General features: G+C 37.7%; 1 protein-coding gene across 1 annotated transcript in view; it reads right to left on the reverse strand.

The window, feature by feature from the left end:
- LOC139719068 (spectrin beta chain, non-erythrocytic 1-like) overlaps positions 1-25725 on the reverse strand; it is a 78244-nt gene extending 52519 nt beyond the window's left edge. The window contains exons 1-4 of the mRNA XM_071630513.1: positions 25406-25725; positions 13071-13211; positions 12163-12314; positions 4472-4645 (exon numbers count right to left, since the gene is read on the reverse strand). Of these exons, the coding sequence (XP_071486614.1) occupies positions 4472-4645; positions 12163-12314; positions 13071-13185 (441 nt within the window). The 5' untranslated portion in view covers positions 13186-13211; positions 25406-25725. The remainder of the gene's footprint in view (positions 1-4471; positions 4646-12162; positions 12315-13070; positions 13212-25405) is intronic.
- Between the last annotated feature and the right edge of the window lie 1006 nt (positions 25726-26731).

The raw sequence follows: 26731 nt of genomic DNA on the forward strand, positions 1-26731 counted from the left end.
AGGGATTAACTCAAACTTCATGGTTTCAAATAAAAAAGTCCAACATCATGGCGTAAACTGTTACAGTGGAAAATGTAAACTTCTGTTTGACTGGGACAAAGTACCTTGAGAATATGTAACCTGTACAATTAGTAAAAGAGCCAACAAGATCGCCTGCCAGCAAAAACTAGAGATGAAGTTACCTTCATAGGTAATACTCATGCTCTGCTTATGTTTTTTCCTGTAACATTCATCTTTTAAAGAGAATCTATCACAATGCAATGAATGCCAGAGGCATCACAACAGCATAATATCAGCTAAATGTTAATTAGATATGATCAGTAACTTTTCATTTTCTTTTGCTATTAGATAAGAAACAAAATATTGACTAGTACAATAATTTGCAAACAAATAGCTGCTGATGGGCTCTTTTAGTACACCTACTTACATACAGATGTACATCGATGCCCAATCCCTGATGAAATAAAGAAAAAAAATTTTCATGCTACTACATGAATAATAAATGTTCAAATTTTAATCTTATCATCTAAAATACAGAGCAATAACAAATCTCAGTCAAAATAATTTGTCTTCCTTGATCTACATCTACAGACCTGTAGTGAAAACCTGCTGGGAACATTATTCTCCCGGTAGCAAATTTGTGCCGTGTATGCTTAGAAATAACACGTGTATGCTTAGAAATAACACGTCCATCAGCAGTCATAAATTCACGGCAATATTTACAATAGCTGTGACATTTTTGTTGTTGGTGCTGTTGTTGAGGGGGAAGGGTGTCCTTTTGTCTCTTGTTCTGCATATATTGCTCCATACAAATAGGATGCTGAATGGCAGGAAATCTTAATCAAGGGATAAACAAGTCTGCAGACTGGCCTGCTTCAAGATATATATTCGAGAGAGACTGCAATCAAGTTTTGTGGTGTTTGCCCAAGCAGTAATGCGCATTTCCTCTGGGCCTGGGGACTGTGAGGCGAACCCTCCGGCAACAGCACGTTCTTGGGCAACTACCAACCCCCACCTTGTCCCATATTACCTCATCATTCTCTTCCTCCCACTTCCCTACGCCCACACTTCTCTTCGCTCTTTGCAGTCAGTAACCAACCCGTTAATGGACCCGTGTGCCAAATGGTCCCTCAGCGTGTGAACGCACTTTCAATTGGGGGGCTGGCAGATTGTGCTGTCGAGTGGTGATTTGGTACAAGAAAAAATGCACCATCGATCCAGGCATTCAGAAATGAAAGCAAGGGCTCATACCTGGGAAGGGTGGGGATGTGTACGATGACAAGAGCCGGGCACTGCACCCTCTCATTGCATTCTTCCACTGCCTGTCCTGAAATGTGGAGGCAGGGATTTCAACCCACATGAAAAAGATTCTATCAAATTCCACTCACTCTATTAGGGGCCGCCTACAGAAAAGAGCTAAATGTACTTGTACTCTAAAAATTATTACACATTATTTTCTGCTTCTACATGTAGTACCAAAAAAAAAAATCTGCTTGTAAGGACAAGGGCATGATGTTTGTACAATTGTAGTAAATACAGTAAGTTAATCGTCAGGGTACATTACACAATCATTTGCAATATGAGTAAAATAGCTGCTTGGCCAACAAGCAGACTTTGTAGTTTTGAAATTGTGTTTTGTTCCTCCTATGACATACAATGTATTGTACATCTTCTAACAGCTACCATGAAATTTGCATCAGTATTTACACATACACACGATATACAGTAAATATAGCTCACATTATCTGTCCAAAACTTAGTGGGAGACCTTTGTTACCCCTCCCCTATAAAAAAAGAAAGTGTCCTTTTTATCATAATGATATGTGCCCTACCCTTTTATCATCATACTGATTTAATACCTCTGGGTGTGTTTCTACCTTTGCAAAACTTGAGTGCACACACATTGTGAGCTCTATGGGAAATATGATGCTGCACGAAGCGTGTGTGTGTGTGTGTGTGTATGATGCTATTAGTGTGGAGGGGGGTGGGGTTTAGAATAACCCCATTATCAATTTTGCATGCAAGCCATGTCTGAGCTTAGGCAAAGAACATGGCTGGTGGCCTTCGTCCTACATCAGTTCGCAAGTCTCTACAGTGCACATCAGCCTGAATAATATGGCTGATGGCTCTGATGCCCAACCCAGGAGTGGCTGGGTTGATTGGGGGACACACACACGTCCTCTCCGCGGCATGGAAAGAGTTCCGTCTGTGGCGTCACTGTGCCATATCTGCCCAAGCTTGGTTGACAGAGCATCTTCTTGTGGCGGTGGCAGAGGAGTTGTACGCAGTGAGCATGAGCGTGCTCCAAATGTGTGATTCTAATTAGCTGCGAGTCAATGACAGGCTTCAGCGACAGTAGTCGCCCTTGGCTTGCAGCCACTTTGTGATGCGCCCTAACTAATGTGGAGTTCAGTTAAAATTGCATTCTGACCAGGAGTATGATACAATGTACATCCTGCCTACAGAATGCATGCAACTTCATTTGCAGAAGACCATGAGAAGGCAACCCTTTCATGTCCATGGTTTTCAACAAATACCTACTTAAACTACTTCAATTATTCTGACCCAGGTCTGACTGATAGAGTCAACATTAGTGAATTTTCTTCCCTAGAGCTGATACCATTTTCTTTTCTTTTTTTGCCACATCATATCAAGTCTCTAGTCAATATTATCATAGAGGAAAATTGTTGTTGGGGGGGGGGGGAGGAATTCTGCAGTACAAAATTTAGTGCAATTTTTTGCACACTTTTTTGAGCACACTATACACACCCTGTTCTATATCAGGTAACACAGTTTGGAGCAGTTCCAGCCCCAAATACCTGCCAACATCCTGATTAGCCTAAATTATCACAAGGGGGCAGACAGTGACGGAATCTGTAAATGCAATCCAGTGCGTCACGCTCCGGCCACTATTTCATTCAGCGGGACATGAATGATGCGTTATGCCTGCCCGATCCATGGGCACACAGGGAAGATCGTTATGTGGGAGCGATCCCCTTTTCCCCTCTGTGTGGTAATGCAGGATGAGCATTCCTTGCTGTGAATATGGCTCCCATTGGAACCGTCTGCAGAAAAGGTCATGTTCGGCAGCTGTAACCATCGCCAGACAGGTATGGCTGATGTTACGTGATATATTCTTCCCTCTATACAGACAATCACAAAAGTGATGACTCTACTACATGACATAACTAATGCCTCTGGCAACACATCATGATCAACAATGCAACAGCATTACCCCCCCCCCCCCCCCCCCCCCCCCATGCAGCAATATACCTAATATCAATACTACTATTTGCTGTAATTTTGTGACAATGGATTAATCTTACCCGGCCGAGCACGAAAAAATTACACGCGTGAAAATTTCCACTTTTTCAATAATCCCCTATTATCAGGGAGGCATTGATATTCAGTTGTCAAATCTAAAGTGAAGAGAGATTTCATTTTTTAGAGTGACTCCTGCAAAATTAAGGGAGACATTGGTACCTCAGCTGTTTATTTTTGGCATGCAATGTATATATGGGTATACATTGTACACATTAGTTATACACTGAAGTTTGCATGTCACAAGTATGGAGGCCTTCAAGTGTAGTCCAAATGCCCATTCAGCTATATGTGAGAAGAGTTTAATGTCTGTTGGGATCAAACCTATATATTGAAAACCTAACTCTGAAATTGCACTGAGAGGAATCTTGCACTTCACCGAGAAATGGAAACTGAACCAGAATGGTCAAATGACATCATCAAAAAAAAAATCAGAGTGTATTGCCCTATTCAAACAAAGAATAATTTTCTTCTTATTGCATAGCATTTTGCTATGTATTTTGGATATATACACTTTGTATGACTGCTATACGAAATGCCAATTGTGTGTATGGTAGCAATTTAATTACATTTTGTACACAAAAATTGATGCCATTTTGTTCAAAATATTTTTCCATTGACTAAAAATGCTATTCAGTTTCAAGAAGGGAAATCAATCCCTGCCCAATCCATAATTTGCTATACAAAATGCCAATTGTGTGTATGGTAGCAATTTCATTACATACACAAGAATTGACGCCATTTTGTTCAAAATATTCTTCCATCGACTAAAAATGCTATTCTGTTTCAAGAAGGGAAATCAATCCCTGCCTAATCCATAATTTACATCATTTTAATAGAAAGCACCCAATATGAGATTGAATAGAAATGATAAAAAACCCCAAATATTACATTTAATGAATAAAGATTACTGCATAAGCCGTTATTTTAGCGAGGGTTTAATTTTCATGAATTTCGCGAATCATAGTTGGATCGCGAATTTAACAACATGCCAAATTGTCTGCATGTGCTTTGTTAATAGAACATTAACGTAAGCATCGCTGTTGATTCGCGCAAACAACATCTCGCGAAAATGTCTATGACCTTGTCATTCGTGAAAATATCTGTACACTAAAATAACAGCGTATACAGTATTCCGATGGGAACTTACCTGGAATCTAAGGATGATGGTCCAGATGAGACCGAGGGTCAATCTGTGATTGCTATCTACGATGTCATGTGATCCCATGTTCTCTAAATGTACTCGCTTCTCCTTGAGAAATTGCAGTGCCTTGTCCACATTTTCTAGACAGTGAATCCGCATTTTGCCTTTGGTGGGTTTGGGCTGAGAAACGGCAGAAAGACAAAAACAACCAAAAACATCATTCATGATACTGTAGAGACGTCACATACATACAATGTAGTCAAAGATAAATGTGAATGTGATGAATAAGCATCTGTGTTTATCAATGTGATGATGAAGTGTCCAAATTTGAATGTGTCACATAAAAAAAAATAATAATTTTGCCATAGTTTGCTTTTTTAAAATACAGCCACATTCAACAACTATTAAATCATATCATACTTACCTAAAAATTTCATGTGCTAAGGATACAGTGTCATAATACATGCATAGCTGTACATTGTACACGTGTACCTTCATAGAGTACAACTGTATCTTAAGACAGTTATTCCAAAACAAGTACACGATGTGTACATGTACACATACATGTACAGTGTAGTATCTTATTTAATCCAATGACAGTCAGAAAAAGAGAGAACTACATACTGTATTGACTGGGAAACATGTTACACGTGCAACAATAGCAATGCAAATGAAAACGCCAGATAAAAGCCAGAGTGTGTAAGTTTCGGATAAGTACACATCGTCAAAGTGTACAACATAGATTGGATACATACAGTTGTACAATGTACAGTGTACAGAAGCACAAGTTGTACTAGTACTAGTAGTTAAAATCTGTTAATAAGAGATGTTACAGCATTGACTGAAACTCATTAAATTTTTTAAAATCACTATACATTGATAACTATCAATACAGTACCGTACATTGTTACACAAATACTGTACATTTATGTCCATCCTACAATATGTGCAATTTTATCATACGTACAATGAGATGTGAAGGTACTGTATTACAAAGTGTACATTATTGTACATGTACACATACAGATATAGCCTTTCCTCTTTTTTTCCTTTTTTGTGAATTTCAGTTGGAGGCTTGTAGGTAGTCTTGTGTGAATTGTACAAAGCATATTTGTAAACAAGCAGAGTCTTACTGATATGTCATTAAAACACGTACAATACAAATATACTGCATACATTGTACATCATAGTTAAACGAAAAGTAGAATATATTTTGCCTTTTAGTCTGACGATTGCAGATACAGCTGGACGTGTACACGTAATGGCAGAAAGCCGACTAGTTTTTCCCCAAATTCACGTCTACATGTAGCTGAATAGAATACAAGTCTCACAGAGTACACTTGTAGGCCTACACAAAGTTTTATCGCTACAGGGAACAAAAATTTCCTCTCCTCTGGGTAAATTCTGATTATCATGGTGATGCACACAATGAAAGATGGGATGGAAGCACACATGTTGGATGGATTATTGATTGAAAGGAAATACCACCATCAAACTGTCATTATCCAAACAATCCTCTCCACATGACGGGGGATGTTTGAATCATCTGACGCACTGTCATAATGTGCAATTTTTTACCCTATCTGCTTGATTTACAATGTAAATACAATTCTAAATTCTGTACAGTGTAAGATGCAATGTGTGACTGACTCTACTGGGTGCTAAACAGGAAAACTATCTTGATGAAGAAATACATAGTTTTGAAGAATACAGCAATCATTAAAGACAAGAGCTTGAGCAAAATCTGGCTAATTATCATCCTATCACTTAGAATATTCACAGTAATCTAACACATTACAGTATCTTATAAAGCAACTCAAAAGAACCATGGCATCAAAAATATTCTTGGTACTTATATGGAGTGTGGGCCTATAGGACCTACATCTTTAACTGAGGCATATTAAGAGTTGCAGAAAATTACATTACTGACACTTTATGTAAAAATGCACATAACTGTTTATCATGCAAGCAAAGCATGTCATATCCAAGAAGACTCTCAAAATGCAAATAGAATACGATGTTTTCAGGAAGATGTGTATGTAGTGTATACATACAATGTATGTATAGGCCTATATTAATGAACATTCAAATACTTTGTTGTAATCATAACTGTCCAAATTCTGGCTCATTTTGCTCAAATCCTACTGATTTGTTATTTCCTCTTCTTTGCAGAATATGTAGGGCCTACATTTGTTGTATATAATATTTGTAAAGATATAATGAACATAGCATTTAAACACAAAACATTCTTGGAACACAATGACTGATCACTGACAAAGCTTTACACTGATAGATTTACGATGTTTCAGATGTCTTCCCGCAAAGACTTAATGTCAATGCAATGTGCATTATTGGAAAATACAGTACATGTAAGAAATTAAATGTACGCCATTTAAACCCTTCAAGCTTCTCTGCAACATGATACTGTAAAACGAGGAATGTTCGCATGCACAAGAAAGTTTGTCTACACTATATGCATTGAATGTCAGAGGCAACTCGCGAAAAATTATCAGTTTTTCTACCTAAAAAAAACCAAACAAACAAACAAACAAAAAAGTTGCCTTGAACACTTTCATCTTTATACAATGTACACTGTAGGCCTACAATATCATAACTCCTCTTCATCACCAGAACTACAATTATACACTTGTACATTGTACAGTACATGTATGGGGGAGACTAGAAGATAACAGAGTATCAAGGGACCAATATCCCTGACATGTTTTTTTTTCCCCAACAGTGGTTCGAAGAACGCATTGAATTAATAATAAGCACATTGCTCCAGGGTCAGGCTTTCATTGTGGCAGGACTGGTTGCAAATTGAAAGGAAGCCTTCCTCCCAGGGTTGATAAAATGGGAAGCGGGGACCAGACAATCAGAGATATCTCTTTTTCTACCTCCCTACTTTTGTTCCCCCCCCCCCCCCCATCACTTTTTTTTTTTTGCCTGGGTCTCGGACTATCTTTGCCCTTTCTCTTCACTTACAGCGGTGTGAAGCCACCTGACAAATGAATGGGAAAATTGCTTTCATTCTCTCGACTGCTTTATACAATGTACATATATGTACAACTGTGCACTATCTTTCCACTGTCAGTAGGTGGGTCGTACAGTACAATGTATGTGACACAACTCCTCCACTCCCACACTGCCCATCCACATGCTGTGTTCTTGCCACGTTTCAGTGAGCCTGCCTGGGATGACTCACTCCGCAGTGAGCAAATACAAGAGGTGCACATCTCGACTGGGTTCTTTTCTTGGCTCGACGAAACCAAGTGGAACTGTGTGGGCGGGCTGTGTTTGGTAATCTCTGCTGTACATATGCGGATGGGATCAATTCTCTTGTCTGGCCCTTGAAGGTTCACTTGTGAATGAAAATGTCATCTGGAATGAGTCTACCTAGTATTAAATGAGTCTTCATAGTATTAAAAGTTGCCTTCGCTTTGAATGCAAGAAGCAATTTCCCTGTTATAGTGCCCCTTTGGTATTAAAATGTACATACAGTACCGTACATTGTATAGTGTAGCTCTTCTAATTTTAAAGAGTGGTACATGTATGACATTGTTTCAAAGACACTATGCTACGTGACAGGGCTCAATATTGATAGTGGCCCAAGACCAACTTAAAAATTGATATCTGGCCTCAAAATTTTCAAAAAGCATATCTTTTGATGGACTGATCGCATAACCAAGATTCAAAATACAATGTACAATACGTGTAGATTGCTACACATTTTCTTTTATTTACATGTAGCACCTTAGTACTTCTGTTTTGGGCCATTAACATTTCAAATTCAATGATTTTAGTGGCCTGAACAGGCTACCAGAGGCAAAGTTGCTGTTGAGCCCTGATGAATTTAAATCCATGTACTGTACACTGTACATGTACATTGTTTGTACATAACAGAGCAGGCGTGGCTGGAACATATTTCTACAACCTTCAAACATACAATGTCAACCCGTTGAGTTGAGGACGAGTCCCGAGTATACTCGGGTAGGTACAATTTGTATCTGTAGGAAACGCGTGTTTTAGCAAAATCAGTCCGTCCTCAGCAGGTTAACATGTACAAATATACAATAGGCTTTATGTGTATTCAGTCGACCGACTTTGAATTTCAACAAAGTACTCTCTCTCGCTTGAGACTCTCAATAATCACTGCCTATTATCTGTTTGATTACACGAGTCACTGAATATTGATGCTTTACAGGAGTTTACTGTTGACATGTGTATACAAATTTGTACCTCCCATCTCTACAGCTTCTAAAAATAGGGGGAAATAGGATTAACATTTGCAAAGATAGGAATTTCATCAATCTCCACCACTATTCTACCAACAGATGGTCATTAAAGAGTAATACAAATGTACATATTGATAAAGCTTTTTCTTTCCTCGGAAAAAATGAATACTCAAATGAAGTAGAAACAGTTGGCAAGACTGAGCCTGTATGTGCAGAATGATTGTCATCTTTAAAGACACAATAAATTGAATAGCAGAAGTTTGACAAACCAACAAACTCATGAAAATTTTAATGTCAAAACCGATTAAGATAATATCCATTCTTATCAACTTGAGATATTTGAAATTACGGCTGCTGAAAAACAAAGAAAATAACCAAAATATATATCAATTCTAATATCTTCACAATATATATAACTTACATTGTATAGATCTTCAAAATATTTCTTGTTATGTAACGAGTGTAGTATCGGTGAAAAAAAAAATTCTCTATAAGATCACTTTTCTCCAAAAAAAAAGCCACAAAAAAGCATAGAAAATGTTGTTTTTGCATTCAAGCTTTATACATGTACATGTACATAATGCACTTGTAAAGAAGAAGCCCTGTAATAATGTACATCTGTCATAATACTAGTAATACATACACCCCAGAGGCCTACAACTGTATAGAGTACGAAGTGCATTATCAGTGTACTGAACCACTTACAGGGTAACAAATGTGCATGAGCAATGTACGATATAAATGCAACTTTTATTAACTGCAGCAGCACACTTGACTCAGACTTTGAACACAAACACTTATGATCAATCTCCATTGTGATTTCTTGGTGGGAAACACAGTACTGTACATGGACTCCACTTGGGAGGATAATAAAGCCCCCATATGGTACACAATGTCTGCAGTCAACAATATATAGATGATGACTGGCGGGGGAGGGAACATACTGAATGTTCCACCCAAAGGGTTTGAAATGCTATTGAGGGAGGTTATAAGTCCCGAGACGAAGTCGAGGGACTTATAGCCTCCCGAAATAGCATTTCAAACCCTGAGGGTGGAATGTTTGGTACATGTTCCCGACAACAAAAGTCATCATCTGTTATATTATATGGGTTAGTCAAATCTGCTTTTTCACATTGTACGGAATAGGCAAATTTATCCAATTGCGTGAAAAATATGATTGTTCAATCGTTTGGTATCGTTTGTCATTTGTTACGTGAAAATGTTTTCCCATGGGAGAACATTACAAAAATGTTCTGCCCATGGGCGAACATAACCAATGTGCCTCCATCACGTGACTGTGTTTAGCCAATCACTAACCAGTATTTGACTAACCCATTTAATAATATGTGATGAAACTCGCATATTGGTGGCCCAATGCTGGGTACTGTGGGCTTTTTAAATACATTGTAAATATATACAAAGATCTGTGTTAAATGCCATTGAGCTACAACGTACATGTAGGCATGTCTGCATTGGTAAAGTAGGTTTCTAGTAATCTACTATAAAGTTGTACATGCACAAGTGTACATTGATTTGTCATACAATGTGTACTACCATATAGGCCTACACAGACCATACCTCCTAAACTTTTCCACAGAATGCATTGATAGTCCTGATACTAAACCATTACATTACATTGGTATGGGCCCTGCTTTATATCACCAGAACATCCCCAGCATGCATATACAGGACCTTTAATGCAATCTACAATTCACAAACAATGTGAATTGTAATTTAAGGCCTATGAGCTTTATTGTTCCCTTGTTACAATCTATATTTTGTGTTGCCTTCCTACACCCCCAGAAAACAATATCCAAACACTTGAATGCTTGGTGTGTTTGAAATAGATGCAAATACAATCACTGTAATAGACACCTTACAAAAACCTCTATATTTCTGAGATTACACAAAACAAGATAGCACAATAATGAAATATCTTATAAATCCCTGGAATTTCTCAAATTGACAAAATTTGACAGGAGCAATAAATATTTGAGTGACATTAAACACATCTCATGTGCATGTGTAGGCCTAATCCTAGTATTTTATGTTCAAAGCTAAAATTGCTGAACTTGAAAATCTTTAAGAATGAGTTTGCACTGCAAAACATAAATTGCACACAAATACCTTACATGTACATACATGTATACACGTGTTATGCAATTATATACATTGTAAAAGTCATGTACTGTACAGAGTACCAATTGAGCAATGTTTATAACCACTCCCTAAATTTAAAACCCTGTACATCCATGTCTTCAAATGATGTTTATCATATACCCTGGTACATCCCACATTCCCTCAATCTATTGTGTAAGCATACACTATACATTTGACACAAAATGATGACCTACATCATATTTCATGTGTGATGGAAACCTACAAGTGCACCCAGCGATATGATATGAATACATTTTTCGAGAGATACAGCACACTGTCTAGCAATGATGTCACTGCCTCACAAGTGTACCATAAATACACAAAGTGATGGGGAGAGGACGAGGTCACACATTCCCCAGCAGTGTGTGTGTGTGTGTACGGAGTAGTGTATGGGCATACATGAACAGCCAGCATCCAGCAGGGAGCACACCAGTCTGCCTGTGTACTGAGTATTATGCACAAACGAGCATCATGCCACACAGAATACAACCTGGATGACACACCCTTTTGCGAGGGAGAATGGGAGAGGGAGAGCATTGAGCAATACACACCACCACAGCAATCAATGTGTGTGTAATAATAGGTCCATCTGCTGTGCCACTATATGATCACAGATTTTAACGTGTAGTGTACTGTGGGTATTACCCATACTGTACAGCTTTTTGCACAGGCTAGCAGCATCCCTTATGAAAAATTAACCTACTCTTTTGAAGATGAAGAAAGCTTAAATTTCCTCAGTGCTTTTCACTAAACCCAAGCAACAGGTTTACGATAATCTTGATACACATGTAGAAAGTATGTCAACTGTCAAAAATACAATTCAGATATCTGAAGCATTTGATGTTTATAATTAGGGTCCTACAAATCGTAATTCCTAAAGGTTAACAAAAATTCATTCCAGCAGGATGACATCATAATCCTTTTCATTCTATTTCTCTCTCTCTTTCTCCCCTTCAATGTCTCCAATTGTATTTAACTATCATAACCCTGGAATGCATCAGATCTAATCAAGTCAGACGTTTGAGGACATCGGTGTCCTAATTAATACAATATACATTGTTACCAGACACCAAATAATTTACAAAATGAATTGAAAAAAAAAGACAAGTGAATCCATGAGCAATGATTTTTGCTGTTATTCTGCTGATATCCTCCGGACTGTCACTAAAAGTCTGCCTCTATGGGATGGAAAAGCATCAGTGGAATAATTAAAAAAAAAAAAAAACCAAACTTTGCAATTTAACAATTTAAATATTTTGGCTGACATCGCAGACCATTTTGCGATGGCTTTCAAGTACTCACCAGTTTCTCTCCCGACAAAACTTCTAGCAGCTTGATGAGCATACGTCCATCGTATAAATCCGTATATAGATCCACGATTCGACATCCGACTCTTTGTAAATGTGAATTCACCCATTTTGTGAATGTTTTCTTCTGCACCATTTCACGTTCATCTGGAGTGATAAGGAAGAAGTACAACTTGTAATTGCATTAAAGAAACTTGCTACATTGTATCAAAGCTTTGCAATCTTTCATGCTTATTGTGAATGACTACAAATCACACTCTCATCACAGAAATGTGTCTTGATATTGTAACAAAGTGCTTTAATGCCATTGCTTTACAATTATTTGTCTCTGAGAAGCTATCAAAACCACACCATTTCTTGAATTCTACGACAAGCTATCTCTAAAACACACTCTCCTAATTGAAAGTACCCACATTTGAAATTTTAAGCTTGCTTCTTCATGAAATGAATCTGTATTGCTACAATGTCATTAATCCAACTGCTTAATCATTGTTCTACAATGGTCTTGGTCTGTTTATATTAAACAATTACAATAGATAATGCATCAGACAGGAAGATGCAATACTTAGTTAAAAAGTGGGGTTTTGGGGTGTTTTTAACGACTAATTTCCGCCCTTGGCCAGGTAAGACAAATTTCACTTTTGTTTAATTCCACAGGATCACAATAATATAAACTTGTAGTACTGCATACTGAATGACAAGCAATAAAATTTGTGTGGTTTTATTTTTGCACTACTTTCATTACTTTCACATCATGTGATACACATGAAAATTTCCACACCATGAAAATTTACACTTTTACAGCACAGCCACTGTACATCCTTTACAGCTTTGGCACAACTTTTTCTTCTGAAGATTCATGTGAAGACGGTAAGGGGGAAAAGAGTTTCTGTCCTATCTCACCTGCTAGAGCTTTGATTCGGGAGCGTTCGAACAGCTTGGCTCCTCCATCATCCAAGCTGCTCTCTTCATTGTTGGTGTCCCACTTCACACCGTTGTTTTCCATTTCCACGGACATGGCTCACGGCCTATGTCTACTGGCTCCTGCAATGTAATGAACAGCAAAGCAGAGAAACTCTACGTGTCAAAAACCTGCCAAGAATGAAAATACCATTCAATACAATCATAAAAAGAAGTGGCTAATTCTCTGACATTTGTGCACATGAAACAAATTCCATTTCTCATGACATGTTTTTATCAAATATTTGCACAAAAAACATTAATTTAGAATGAGAATTTAAAAATACACATACAAGTGTAGCAACTACTGCCAACAGCACCTTCAAATCACATTTATAATTTTTAGTGAGTCAAACACTCACACTATGCACTCTTCCACTCGAAGCAATGTAATACTATGTATCAACCAAGTCTGCATGCAATTTCACATTAATTGTAATCCACAGTCTCTAAAAGTGTACGGACAAGTACAGTCTCTATGAATATGTGTCAGGTACAGTACATGTACAGTAGCAGGTGTTTATTCTTCACCCAGTACATTGTAACATTTGCTTGCATACAGTACATTCACACCCCACCCCTCCCCCCCCCCCAAAAAAAAAAAACAAAACCTACCTACACAAAAGTGTACAAATATATACACAGTGTATATCAAATGACAAATGTTGGATGTATACTGTATTGTGTGTATGTACACTGTACAAGTGCGTGCTAGTATACAATGTACTTTATACCAGTGAATAAACTTGTTACTAATCAAAGTGAATGGTGTTCAGCGAAAATATACAGCAAAGATATCTTGATATCATTTTTTTTTCAGCGCATTAGTGAAAGCAAACAACCCGACTTCCTAACGAGAAACATTCACAAACCACTGGGCCCAATCATTTGCACTACCTGGACTGCCGAAGCCCCCCTCCCTAAATGACTGATTTCCTCTACCCGCTGCACAATCTGTATCTGTGCGAACAATAATTGTAATTCTCTGCAAATGCCTCCAGGCTTAATGACAATTTCCTACACTGTTAAGAAGAGAAGCGATGGTCTGGCGACTACATCTGCAATACACAATGAGGAGGTATTTCTCCAAAGACCATCTCACTCACTCCCTCACTGTGCATACAATCTGTATTGTGTACATTAGTATAAGACCACATGAGTCCCTTCACCAGAGTTAGGAGAATGAGGCAGCTATGCTTTTATCAATTTGCATTATATTTCTTTTTTGAGTACATTGTATCTTGAACAATGTTCAAGTGCACAATGTGTACATGTGCATGTATGAGGTAGATGAACCATGAAGAAGGTTTGATGTAGTAATATTGGGCTAGTAAAGTGATACATGAAAAAAAAATCTCTGATCAATCCCTTTCATAATTTTGAGAAAATATTTCAAAGAACCATGAAAAATAGTGAGACAAAGCTATTAAAAACCTATGACTTAAGTACACTTGTACACACAGTCTACAGGTGTATAGAACTCATGACCACTTGATATTCAGGTGTTCTCTAAAATTCTGAGTTGTTATTAATGTCTGTAGGGTTGACACATTGTACAATGTACTTAGTGAACAGTTTATCAAAGGAGGGTAACAGCAAATGAAGAGAGACATTATCAACTTTGCAAAGCCATGACTCAAACTCCCTCCACTCTATCACTGTCAAGAGTCTTTCATTTTCTATCTCTTTTCTTCTTGAAGTTATTTTTTTTCCTTTCAACCCAAGACGGCTGTATCAACAAGACTGGTATGACTTATCCTGCATTTCCTCTGATTTGTTTGCTGTGTGGATGCTATCATGATAATGGGCCAGTCAGAGAGAAAATACCTCCAAGTTAGTCAGAAGTGTGTACACACATAACTTGAGACTAGAGTTACACCAAGGCTTTCTCCGCCATTGCGCTATACAGTGTATCATGAAGGCAAAGGTTCATTTACTGTGTGCTCTCTGGTGTGATAAGTCCAGATGGCTTGTATGGTATGGTACACTGTATCTCCAAAACAAACAATGAAAATGACACACTTTAGAACCAGAACAGCATAAGCACTGCTGAGCATCAGCCATTCCACAAGACAGCATGAGACTTTGGACCAATTTACCTGATGATTTTAAGGCCAATTAGGGACACTAATTGACAAGGACACATTTGTACATGTAGGTCTATATTTCAATGAACTTCTCAAGTACAAGGTTTACATAGGGTGCTTTGCATTACTATGCATTTGGCACCGAACAAGTTTAGTTTGGACTGTGTATCATGCATATCTGATTACAACTTCTCTGAAATCATACTGAAAATGGGACTACAATGGTAGACCATGGTCTACATATCTAACTTCTGAAGCGTTTGTGTTTACAGAGTAAACAAGCTCCACTGAATCATTCATGTCTATAGGCCATTGCGCTTGTTAAATGGCAACAAATCTTTTAGATCAGTGCTGCATTTTGACTGAAACACTGAATTTAATTGGTGCATGAGCGGCTAAATACTTCGCTCACAGGCTCACATCAGAGACTGAGAGACATCATACTTTATTTTGTGTATGTGCACATTTTACAACCCAACAAAATACACTGTACTTTTGGCCCAATGTGCTATCATTCATGTATAATGCAACGCTGCACACTGGCACTGGTCTGACGGTCCCTGACCAGTAAAAATCACTCCCTGTATAATGAACTTTAAAAATATAACTGATAATTGATCCCCTCAAATATGACTGTACTACAAATCTTGACCTACAATTTTTACTGGCAATATGACAATAATGATATAAATTTGTAATATGTGAAAAATATGAAATACTGAAAAAAATGACTGAAGGCATTCAGGTTTTAACTCGATGATCAGCAGTTCACTGTCTACAAACAAGATCACAGAAGCAAATTAAACTACAAAGAAAAAAATCCTAATCTATTGTTTTTGATAATACATGCCAATGACTGCTAAACCTACAATGTACTATTCTGTACATTTTATACCTTTGAACCAAAAGTAGAGAACACATCATCAGCTGTATACTACTGTAGCTGTTTCTTTCTTTATGTTAAAGCCTGTCTGCACTTTTGGCACTTGAGCAGCATCTGCTTTTTCGTAGAAGATGATTGTAAACTACAGGCATATGGCAATTTCTGTAATAATACATTTGAACTACCCCTGCTGCTCCTAACAATGCCTAATCTCCTTCGAGCAATCACGTTCACTCCTCTTCAATGTCTTGTCATGGCAATACCACGGCTGGCTTGACTTGTCAAATACCCAGCATGAAGCGTTATGTTGCTTATTACACAGCTCCCTATCACCCCCACCATGCATGATAGTGGTACACATAAATGTACATATAATTGGTCTTTCACTCCATAGACAGGTGTATAATTGTGTGAATCCACAAATTAATGTTAAAAAGTGGAACTACAGAACTTGTAAGCTCTGTTGGTGTTTTAAAACTTTAATATCATTCCCACTCTATGAGTATGTACTGCAATACCTTGCTCAGGCTTGCTTAAATATAGAAGTGTACTTTCCACAATGTCCTTCAAAAATTACAAACAATGTAGCACACACTTCAACAATTATTTTTCACAATAGATAGAAGACTGTGACCCATTATGACAATTCCTACAAAGATTGCAGAGCTGAATTTCATTTTTCGTTTTCTTAATCTTCCTGATACAGAATTTTGCATGTGAGCACTGGGTGAGATGGGATAGGACTTTTTAGCTACACATTAGGAGTGCATTGTGGGTATGTGGAGCTCTGTCTACTCCTTTGGTGGGGCAGCGAGGGGAGGGGGTCCCATCATCCCCATTCAAGACGCACTGTCAAGTCACGCATCTCAAAGGGCATTGGAAAATGTCACTTTTGTAGCAGTATCACAACAGTAAAAATCAAAATAATGAGCTGAAGGAATTGCATCAACATTTATTAGACCAGATATGTCAACAGATCAATATCCTACACTAGTAGTAGAGAGGTCAGGAGTTCAATCACGAATAGATGATCTATTCATTAATTAAATAATCAATTTTACACAATTTCTAGGTCCAACATCTTATTCTAGAGATGATCTAAAAAAGATTCTTCTTAAAACAACCAGTTTTTGCATTCTTCACATTCAAATATATTCCACAAATTTATATACACAAATCGTTATGTTCTCTTTCGGCAATTAAAGGGATCAAAACATATTCCTGTATACTATTTTAGTAAATAGCATGGGCCCTACTTAAAAATAAACGGCAAAATTAAGGGTTAACAAACTTTGATATGATAGACTGTGTAGGTAGGGTTATGAAATCACATCATCATCATCATTGTATGAAACGTTTAATACACATCTGCAAGAGTATAAACCCAGACCCTGGGTCATCGTCATCTAGAATATCTACAGCTACAAACAGTACAACTAAAACTAATACAAGTTACTTTACTAAGTCTACGACTAAGGGGTACAGTCGATTCTGTGATGGGGGATGGGCATGATGGCATGAAATGGGCGAACACTGAAATTGATTCTAACGCAACGTTCAATTGTGATTCTCCATCTGTATCATCGAATGATGTCAACCGAGCTACGATTTGGCTCAACCGAAAATGGTTATTTGGCTCGGGCGAATGCTGATTATGATGAACAGTGTCTTCGTCTTCCCGTGTTGAAGCGGCGTCTAATATTAACACGAAATGTTAGCCTTGATAAAGGCTTGAATTTAGCTTCGCCGCTGCAGCCCGAGCTGCAAACTGTGACTGGAGTAAACTGCAGTCACACAGAGTAAACCGTGCAGTGTGACACACGCGAAGCCATACCGTTATGTCTGCCGCTAGGTTCGGCGACTTACTTGCCCGTTGAACACCTTTGCTCCGATGGAGGTCTGTACAACAGCAGAATGCACACACCCGAAGAGTGTAACTCAAATACCAAAGCATCCTAAACCAAATGCAAGCAATCTTATGAACTTACCTTGGTCTAAAATAGTCTTGCAGTGTATTCCTGCAACTAAATTTCCAAAAAGCCAACACAGTTACGAATCCTATGATATATTTCCAAGGCGTTTTCCTACTACACAGCACAGGGTAGATCCTCAGTCGGGCCAGCCGAATTTCACACACACAGCGCGCACTTATTTCAAGAGCAAGAATCTAAGGTTGTGTTGATATGAATACACAGGCGCTTGCACGGAACTATATTTCTTACGCACTACACAAAAGATAATGTACTCTCAAGCGATTGCCATATCACACCACTTTCGACTTACTAATACAACAGATGGATTTTTTTCTCTTCTTTTTCCCCCCAAATATCAACAAATTTGTACATTCGGGAAGTCCCGAGTGCCCTCGATATTTGGAAGAAGTGTATTAAGACACTAGTTTGCTTGTTGAAACATGGTTAACAAGAAGGCATTTAAATTCTAAACCTTCTAGTCACAAAGAAATCAAGAAAGTTGTGCCCAAGGGGACCACTCAATTTTATTGTGACGACCCAAGTCCATTATTACCATTAGACTCTTCCAGTTGCTTCCTGTAACATTGGAAGTCCGGTTTTGAACCCCTGTCGCCACGCCCATTTTTGCTGTTTATGGAAGAATGTGATGGATCGTCCAGTTTTTAGTCATATTTTCCTTTCAAAACTGTCTTTTATAAAGGCCACTGCATGTTCAAGTCGAATTGGGTATCGAAAAAAAGCAGATAAACAAGAGATAGGTAATCTGATGAATATCTTTAAAAATGTATAGACATTGGATAAAGTTGAAGAAAAAGAAAGGTGAAGAGTGACAGAGAGAGAGTTTGGAAAGTGATTTCACATTTTTTTTTCATTCTTTACCAAAATACGAAAGTGTGTGTGTGCGTGCAACCCGATGGGGGACTTGAAAAGATGATGTCATTGCTTCTTCTCATTTACATAGTAATTGCTAAACACCACAGTTTTGTTAAGATAAATGAAACTCTATCAATAATCAGCAATGTAATACAGCTCCCGTAATTCTGATTCATTGAATTTTAGGCATGTACTCTATTCTGTAAGTCAAGGTTAGAACATTCACTTATCATTCACTATCACGTTGAGATGGGGAAAAATTAACTTGGAACTTTAAATACTTTACTATTTGCAGTTTTAGGGCACAATGTTATAGCTTTTTGTTATGATTCCTGTCACTGTTTTTGCTTGATGTTATTCGATAAACATTAATTGAAAGAGAAAAAACTACTTTATAGCATAAGCAGTGATAATGATAAAATATTATAGTTAGCACTGATGTAGCAGCATCGCAACTGAAGCTATGATGAAGCAGTATAGTTGAGGTATTTATACAGCAATAATAAAAGTTCTGTGTAAGAAGACATCGTAATAGTTGTAGTATCATGATAAACTGATAGTCAGTTTAAAAAAAAAAATCTCGAATAAAGTAGACAATATACGTAAAATGATGGACTACCAGGTATATATACTCACAGTGCTATATACTCATGGCATTTAAGATGCGATAAATTTACTCGCTGCATGGTTTACCCTCCATATAGAGGCTTATCAATTAACATAATGATATAGATTTGTTTAAAATTCGACGACTTTGATCCTCATATCTTAACAACGGCAGAGACGAATTTCACTGACAGCTGACGGAATTTAATGCTTAATTCGTAAATTCGATTGAAATATAAAAGGACGAATGATTATGAATGATAATTTTGCGAATTAACAGCTAGGATTTGAACGAGATATATTAAGCTTCTCAGGAGCAAGAAAAGTTACAAATTATTGAAATTGAAAGAGTTAAAAAAAATGGGCGGGGAAATCTTTACTCCTATACTTTCTACTGTAGGTCTATATTACTTCTATACGTTTAACATCACTGTCGTTTTATGTTATCTTTTCTGTCTTTCTTTCTATCCTTATTTCTGTCTTCTTCTTCTCCCCTTTACCTTTTTTCTTCTCTTTTATCCCTCCTCCTTCTCATATAACCTTTTTCAGCTATTTATATACGAGATCGTACAATATGGCATATTAATAGCCCCGTTTTATCAATAGATTTTATAATCGATTTTAAATTTCCTCACCACACAGGCTGCCATATGGATTTATGACAGAAATCAACTATATTATAATCAATTATATATATATATATATACTCTTCATAAAACAGGGTCATGATATGATATCATCGACCGATGATGTCATCAACTGCAAGTGAGGCAGTTGGGCAGGCACGTGGAGCTTGTTTTAGTTGCAGCAATGGAAAAAAAAACACAGGGAAAGGAACGTCGAGATTCAACACGAGAATACTCTTGAGAATGAACGTATAGGCCTAATCTCAGAATCTATACCTTTTGTGTAATGCATTGCGTAACGCGATAAAGTTGTGTCAACGGCACAAAGATAAACTATCTAATAAAAAAGCGAGGATGTTTGCCATCAAGCGGTAACAAATAAAAGAAAATCTTAAGCTTCGTCGCAGTAGACATACTCCCTCGATCTCTCCCATGTAAATCCTGAAATTTCACTTTTGATGTTTATATTTCCCCTCTCCTGCAAAAAAAAAAGAAAAAGAAGAAGAAGAAAGAATATATATATATATATATATATATATATATATATTCTGAACTATTCTTTAAATGAAATAAGAACGGTGAAGGCGATTTATGAGTGAAAAAATGGAAGTGATCTGCTACTTTTCTATTTTTCTTTTCATGTTTGAATACATATTCTATTGTCATATTGTCTTCTATAGTTATTTAAAGAGGAAATAAAAAAATTAAAAAAAGAGAAAAATATTCTCTATACATAACGATAGAAAAATGAAGATCAGATAAGAAATAAGGAAGATATGAAATTTTGAAATTTCACTTTTTTTTTCGGAAAACAATTCTCATCCAGGCCATATGAATATCTAAATCAGCAAGTTGATGATGTCACGCTCTCACAATTTCTTATTTATTTCATGTAATACAGAAATGACAAAAATCTCTTATTTCAGCTGTATAAATATAAAACTTGTCTTAAAACCACTCCATAAAAAGAACAAAATGTTAACTTTTATATATTTTGTTACGAGAGCATGTGTTTGCTTGTATTAGCTAAAAATGCGTTTTTTTTTTTCGAATTTTCATTCAATTTTCATTTGAATGTTCGTAAGGAATGGCCAAGAAATGTTTTCCGAAAAAAAGTGAAATTTCAAAATATTATATCTTCCTTATTTCTTATCTGATTTTTGTCATTTTGTATCATTCTGTACTCTCTAAAAAAAAATCGAGTGAAAACATTAACTCTTAAAAGAGTGAATACAAAAAAGAGTGAATTTAGAGTGAAATTGGAGTGAATTTTTAGTGAAAATGTTCATTTTCACTCGTTTTAGAGTGACCTCAGGGATCACTCCAAAATCTTCGAGTGATCCCTGAGGTCACTCCAAAATGTGTGAAAATGAACATTTTCACTCAAAATTCACTCCAATTTCACTCTAAATTCACTCTTTTTTGTATTCACTCTTTTAAGAGTGAATATTTTCACTCGATTTTTTTTTAGAGAGTAGGGAATATTTTTCTCTTTCTTTTGAAGTTTATCTATTTTGGGGTGGATTTCTTCTTTAAAGGAACTAAACATAACGTAATACACTTGAAGTTATCATTACAGTCCATTATATGGCACATCCAAGAGAATATAGACTTGTTATGGGTTTCAGGCTGCAGCTTAAAGGGACTGTACAGTACTGGTTGAGGTGGGGATTCATGTTTTAAACATTCCTAAGTGAGATCATGAAAAGCCTCTTATGAAATATGAAAGCGCATGTAATTTTAAGAAGGATTCAACGTTTATTTGATGACAATTGGTTTTCAAATGGCTGAGATATCCAAAAAAGTGCTAATAATAAAAGGCGACATGCCACAACTTTATTAGGATCTCTTTGTTTCACCTTGTTTTTGGATATCTCAGCCATTTCAAACCGATTTTCATCGAATAAACTTTTGATACCCCTTAGAACTGCATGCTCTTTGACATCTCATAGAGTGGTTTCTGAATATCTCGCAAAATGTTAAAAGCTAAATCCTCACCTCGACCAGAACTGTACACACCCAAACAATAGATCGTGGTAGACACAACTCAACATTTAGTGCATTAAAACGCAATCTGTTATAGAGATACAAGGCGCAAGGCCAACCGTCACAATCTCACTGATCGTGAACTACAGTCAAATGTGTCTGATAATGTACTATACCCAAGGGAGCAAAAACAGAAGTGATCGTTAGAGACAGGTGACCGCTCTAGTAGAGGGGTCTCTAACATTCGTTTTCTAGAAAGGTGCCCGCTAAGGCATGTTTGACTATGGGGGGGGGGGGGGGGGTCAGTTTATATTTCTGGTGCCACTTCCAGGTTTAATCAGCTGACAAGCAAAAAACGAACAAGCAGAAACAAAGGCAAAACGAACATTTCGGGTGCCACTTCCGGGGTGTAAAAAAAAAAAGGAAAAAAAAGATGGGTGGGTGGGGGGGGGGGCTTCGGGGATTTGCTTTTCGGGGATTTGCTTGAAATGTAGGGGACCCATGCACAAAGGAGGACACGCACACCTTTTCCACACGCCATTATACTGATGCAGCATTCATTGACATTGTATCACTTCCGACAGTAAACACCGGACACGTGGCTGTCTTTTAAGCGTTGAATGATGTTGGCGCCTGATCTGTCATTTCTGCAGTAAACATTAGCATCTATAGCAATCAACAATCCATCGCGCGAGAGGAATTAGTCTCACACGGGCACGTTGAGGCCACTTAAACCTCGCAGGTCCAATAACTTGCAAATATCATCGACATGTTATTCAGTCCTACCGAGTCCTACACGCCGTCAGCAATGATGATTAGTGCTAATCCAGTGCAGAAGGCTGAGTGCAGGTTCATTTATCGGTATCAGTCCGAAATGAGCTAGAGCAAAATGGGGTGAACGCATAGCTTGACTGTATCAGACACGTCCTCATCGCTGCACAATATGCAGAGACACCAGTAATCAACCAAAGCGAGTTTTCTACGCCTGCCTAATGGTATTTTCTCGTATCATGCTCTTGACTCTACCGACGGTATAAAAACAAGCAGACAAACATACATTATTACACTGAAATAAGAACCACAAAAGCGCACTAATTACCAAAAGATTGTCTGGATGAACATGGTTACATAATAATATAACCATAACACATCATCACTACACGCCATGATGTTATAATATTCTCAATCGACGACCAAAAATTATCAAGATAAAAAAAGATTTGTACTCGATCTAATATAGCTGGGCCTCAAAAATATTTGTAGAAGCCATACATGGGTCTTGGATAAAAATAAAATGTTGAGAAGCAAGGCATTAACTTTTACTGATTACAAAATACTTTTCATAATCTTTAGTGATCAGCGATTAGCTATTTTGAGTATATAGGCCTACAGATTATAAGCAGTCGGTACAAATTAATTGGATCAGACAAGTATTATGTTGCACTCAACCAAAATTGGTACCAATGGGGACGGGAAAGATATAGGTATATTTAAGATGCAGGATATTTCAGAAAATTGAGAAACTTTATAATTATGTAAGCTCATTTCTCATTTAACTTACAGTGGCCACAATACAACGAAACGGGTAATAGATTGCATCACAGACACACACACTCACATACACCCCCTAATCTTTATTCTTCTTCATTTAAACATGGAAAATAGAACATTCCATTTTTTTTTCTGACATAAAATATGTTTCGGGTAATAAGGTGTTACATACAAATATTATGACATCAATAAACATGCATTTATCGTGTCCTCTCAAGTAACTGGTCCTTAGTTCTTGGGTGCATTTTAGACATTGTTAGATGGAACATGGCGCCATTTTGATTGCGTGGTGGGCAATCGAAAGCAAAATGCTTCTCTGTGATGTGGAAGTTAGTTTTCTCGCAGATCTACTGTACGCCCTCGGTCGTGCGGCTTGACAAACTAACTCATGGCGTCACACAATGTAATGCGTGCATGAACGTGTTATCTGGTTACGACATTAAACGGATGATGACATGGACATGTGTTATATAGGAGAACGGTATGAGGCTCTCTGAGCAACATGCCATGGCGAGTTGTCAGGATGGGAGTATGGGGAGAATGTTACGGTGAAGATACGGGCAGGAATCACATTATGGGGATTGGAAGAAGACGTGGAGACAAGAAGAGTGAGCGGAGGAGGAATTTATATGATGGAAGAAAAGGAAAAAGGAACAAAGAAAAAAGAAGAATGACAATACTATTATGATAGAATAAAAAAAGAAAACGAAGAAGATGAAAGAGATAGAGAAGAGGAACAAGGAAAATGAGTTATGGAGAAGGGATAAAAAAAGGTACATAGAGCAAATTACTCACACATTAGACTCATGTAGAGCAAACTCGATGGGTTTAGGGTTAATTATGTAGTATGATATTATACCAGTATTACATCGGTGTGATTCTGTATTATTATGTCATGAGGCATTTTGATGCAATTGGATTGATGACAGAACAGAACAAAAATAATCAATGTGCAACTTTGTTAACAGCCCAAGCCAGCTATAAAAGGACACATCTCAGTTTAAAAGTGTACGTTCACACATTTACACACACCACATAAAACACATCACACACGTATACACATAGGAGGATCACCGTTTAACTTGTTTTCACCATGGAAATAAGAAATAACACATTCCGTATTCCAGTGTCACATTTATCTTATTGGACTTGAGTGTGTACACAACGGAACAGGAAAAAGCAGCTCCGAAGTGATCATGTCCCGTGCCTGTTTGCTCATCAGTTCAAACCAGCTTAATACATGCATGAGGCCGCCACAAGTATACACCATCCAATGCAGCAGATGAGTGGCCCGTCAAACGTTCCCCAAACTGATAATGTCTCTTATTTGAGTTGAATATACTTTACTCCATAATTTGTAAATGTGTTACTATCAATCGAAAAGTAAATAAGTCTTTATCTTTTAATCCATTTTTTCCTGGGGGAGGGGTTGGTTAAATAATTAGAACGCACTGTGACTACAGTACATCTCATGATTACGTTGTCAAGTCTCTCGTGTAGTCACGCTTTGTGGAGAGCAAGTATAGGAGATGGGATCATGCCTCGTTGATGTCCCGATATAACGAATCACTCCTAATTCCCATTAAAGAGCCGAAAAAACGCACGGAAACTTAAAAGAACAATATTACAACAACCACCACAACAACACCTCAAAGAAAAGCTGAAGAACAACGATAATAACAAGTCAGCTTACCAGTGGATGATAAAGACCGCAGACGACTGATATTCCGAATTAATTCTCTCTCTCTCATAACCCTCCAAGCAGAAACGAAGCTTCTCCAACGCAGACGAAGGAGAGAGGAAAAGAAACATAGAAACTCTAGATTCCAGAACTGTTACATCTCCGCAAAAGGCACGACATTATCGCCCTCGATGTTGCCATTAATTCGCCGATAACCACACAAGTAGGTATCTATTTCATTCGCCTGGATTTCACATTTCCAAGTTCCTCGTTTGCCAGCGCGATAAGCATCTATATCATCTGACGCCCTTCGCGGTGGATAACGCCGTGTTACCAGCCGGGATGAGCGAGGGATTTGAAAGAGCGCTTTTGAACAAGTAGAAAAAAAGTATTGGAGCATCTAGAGGCCAAGAGTGGCGGACGCGCGCATGCGCATACTGTATAGGCTCGTTAAACCGACATCCGGCGGCATTCAAAGCATAGGATATTGGTGGACAATGCGCGCACTCACCAATTTCCTTTCGGTTTTAGTTTGAAAAAGTGGAGGGAAAAAAGGGCAGTGTTCTTTGTCCTGTTTGCATGTCATAATGTAACGAAGGTTTCATGTAAGAGGCGTTTTCTTGTAGATGTCCGTCGTGTAAACTGCAGTGTATTTTTTTTTCCTCCGGGGGCAGCAACTGTGGTAGTAACGCCAACATTATTATACGATTATTTACTGTGTTGAATATCTTGATAACAACGAATAAAACTGACTAGATGTCAATTAGAAGGACTGACTTGTCATCAAAGTAGGACCTATAACATGGCATATCGTAATACTTTGTACTGTAGACGTATTTTGATGAAACGAAAAAAAAAAGTCGAGCTTGTTCCATTGGACCCGGCAAACAGGAGGACGCTGAGTTCTCGACGTCACAACAATTACGCGTTTCCTTTTAGAACTGTACGGTTCCCTGCCATTTCAAAGTCTTCATTCGCTATACCAGGGCTGTTATAGCGGACGCTTAAATGCAGGAAACAACTATTTTGTGATGGTTGAGCAGAGTGATTATTTAGATTACACTATATAGCTTCTTTAAAGTACAGTTTTGACTGAGCCAACCAAGCGGCGTATGCTAAAGACGTGCCTGGCATCAAACAATGTGGAATAAGAATAGTTATGTACACTATGGTGCATCATGCAACGTTACGAATCTATGTACTGAGTATCATTAACAATGGAAATTCATTTTCATGGGTATATACATGTAGTGCTTTTCCACCGTATTATTCACAGTCCCCAGTCACTGGAATCAAGCCGGCAGTCCCTCTTCCTGGGGAAACACTCCAACCTGCATT

The sequence above is a fragment of the Diadema antillarum genome, unplaced genomic scaffold, assembly GCF_040938485.1.
Source record: "Diadema antillarum isolate AM-2024a unplaced genomic scaffold, OU_Dant_1.0 scf00000008, whole genome shotgun sequence".
NCBI classification, from domain to species: domain Eukaryota; kingdom Metazoa; phylum Echinodermata; class Echinoidea; order Diadematoida; family Diadematidae; genus Diadema; species Diadema antillarum.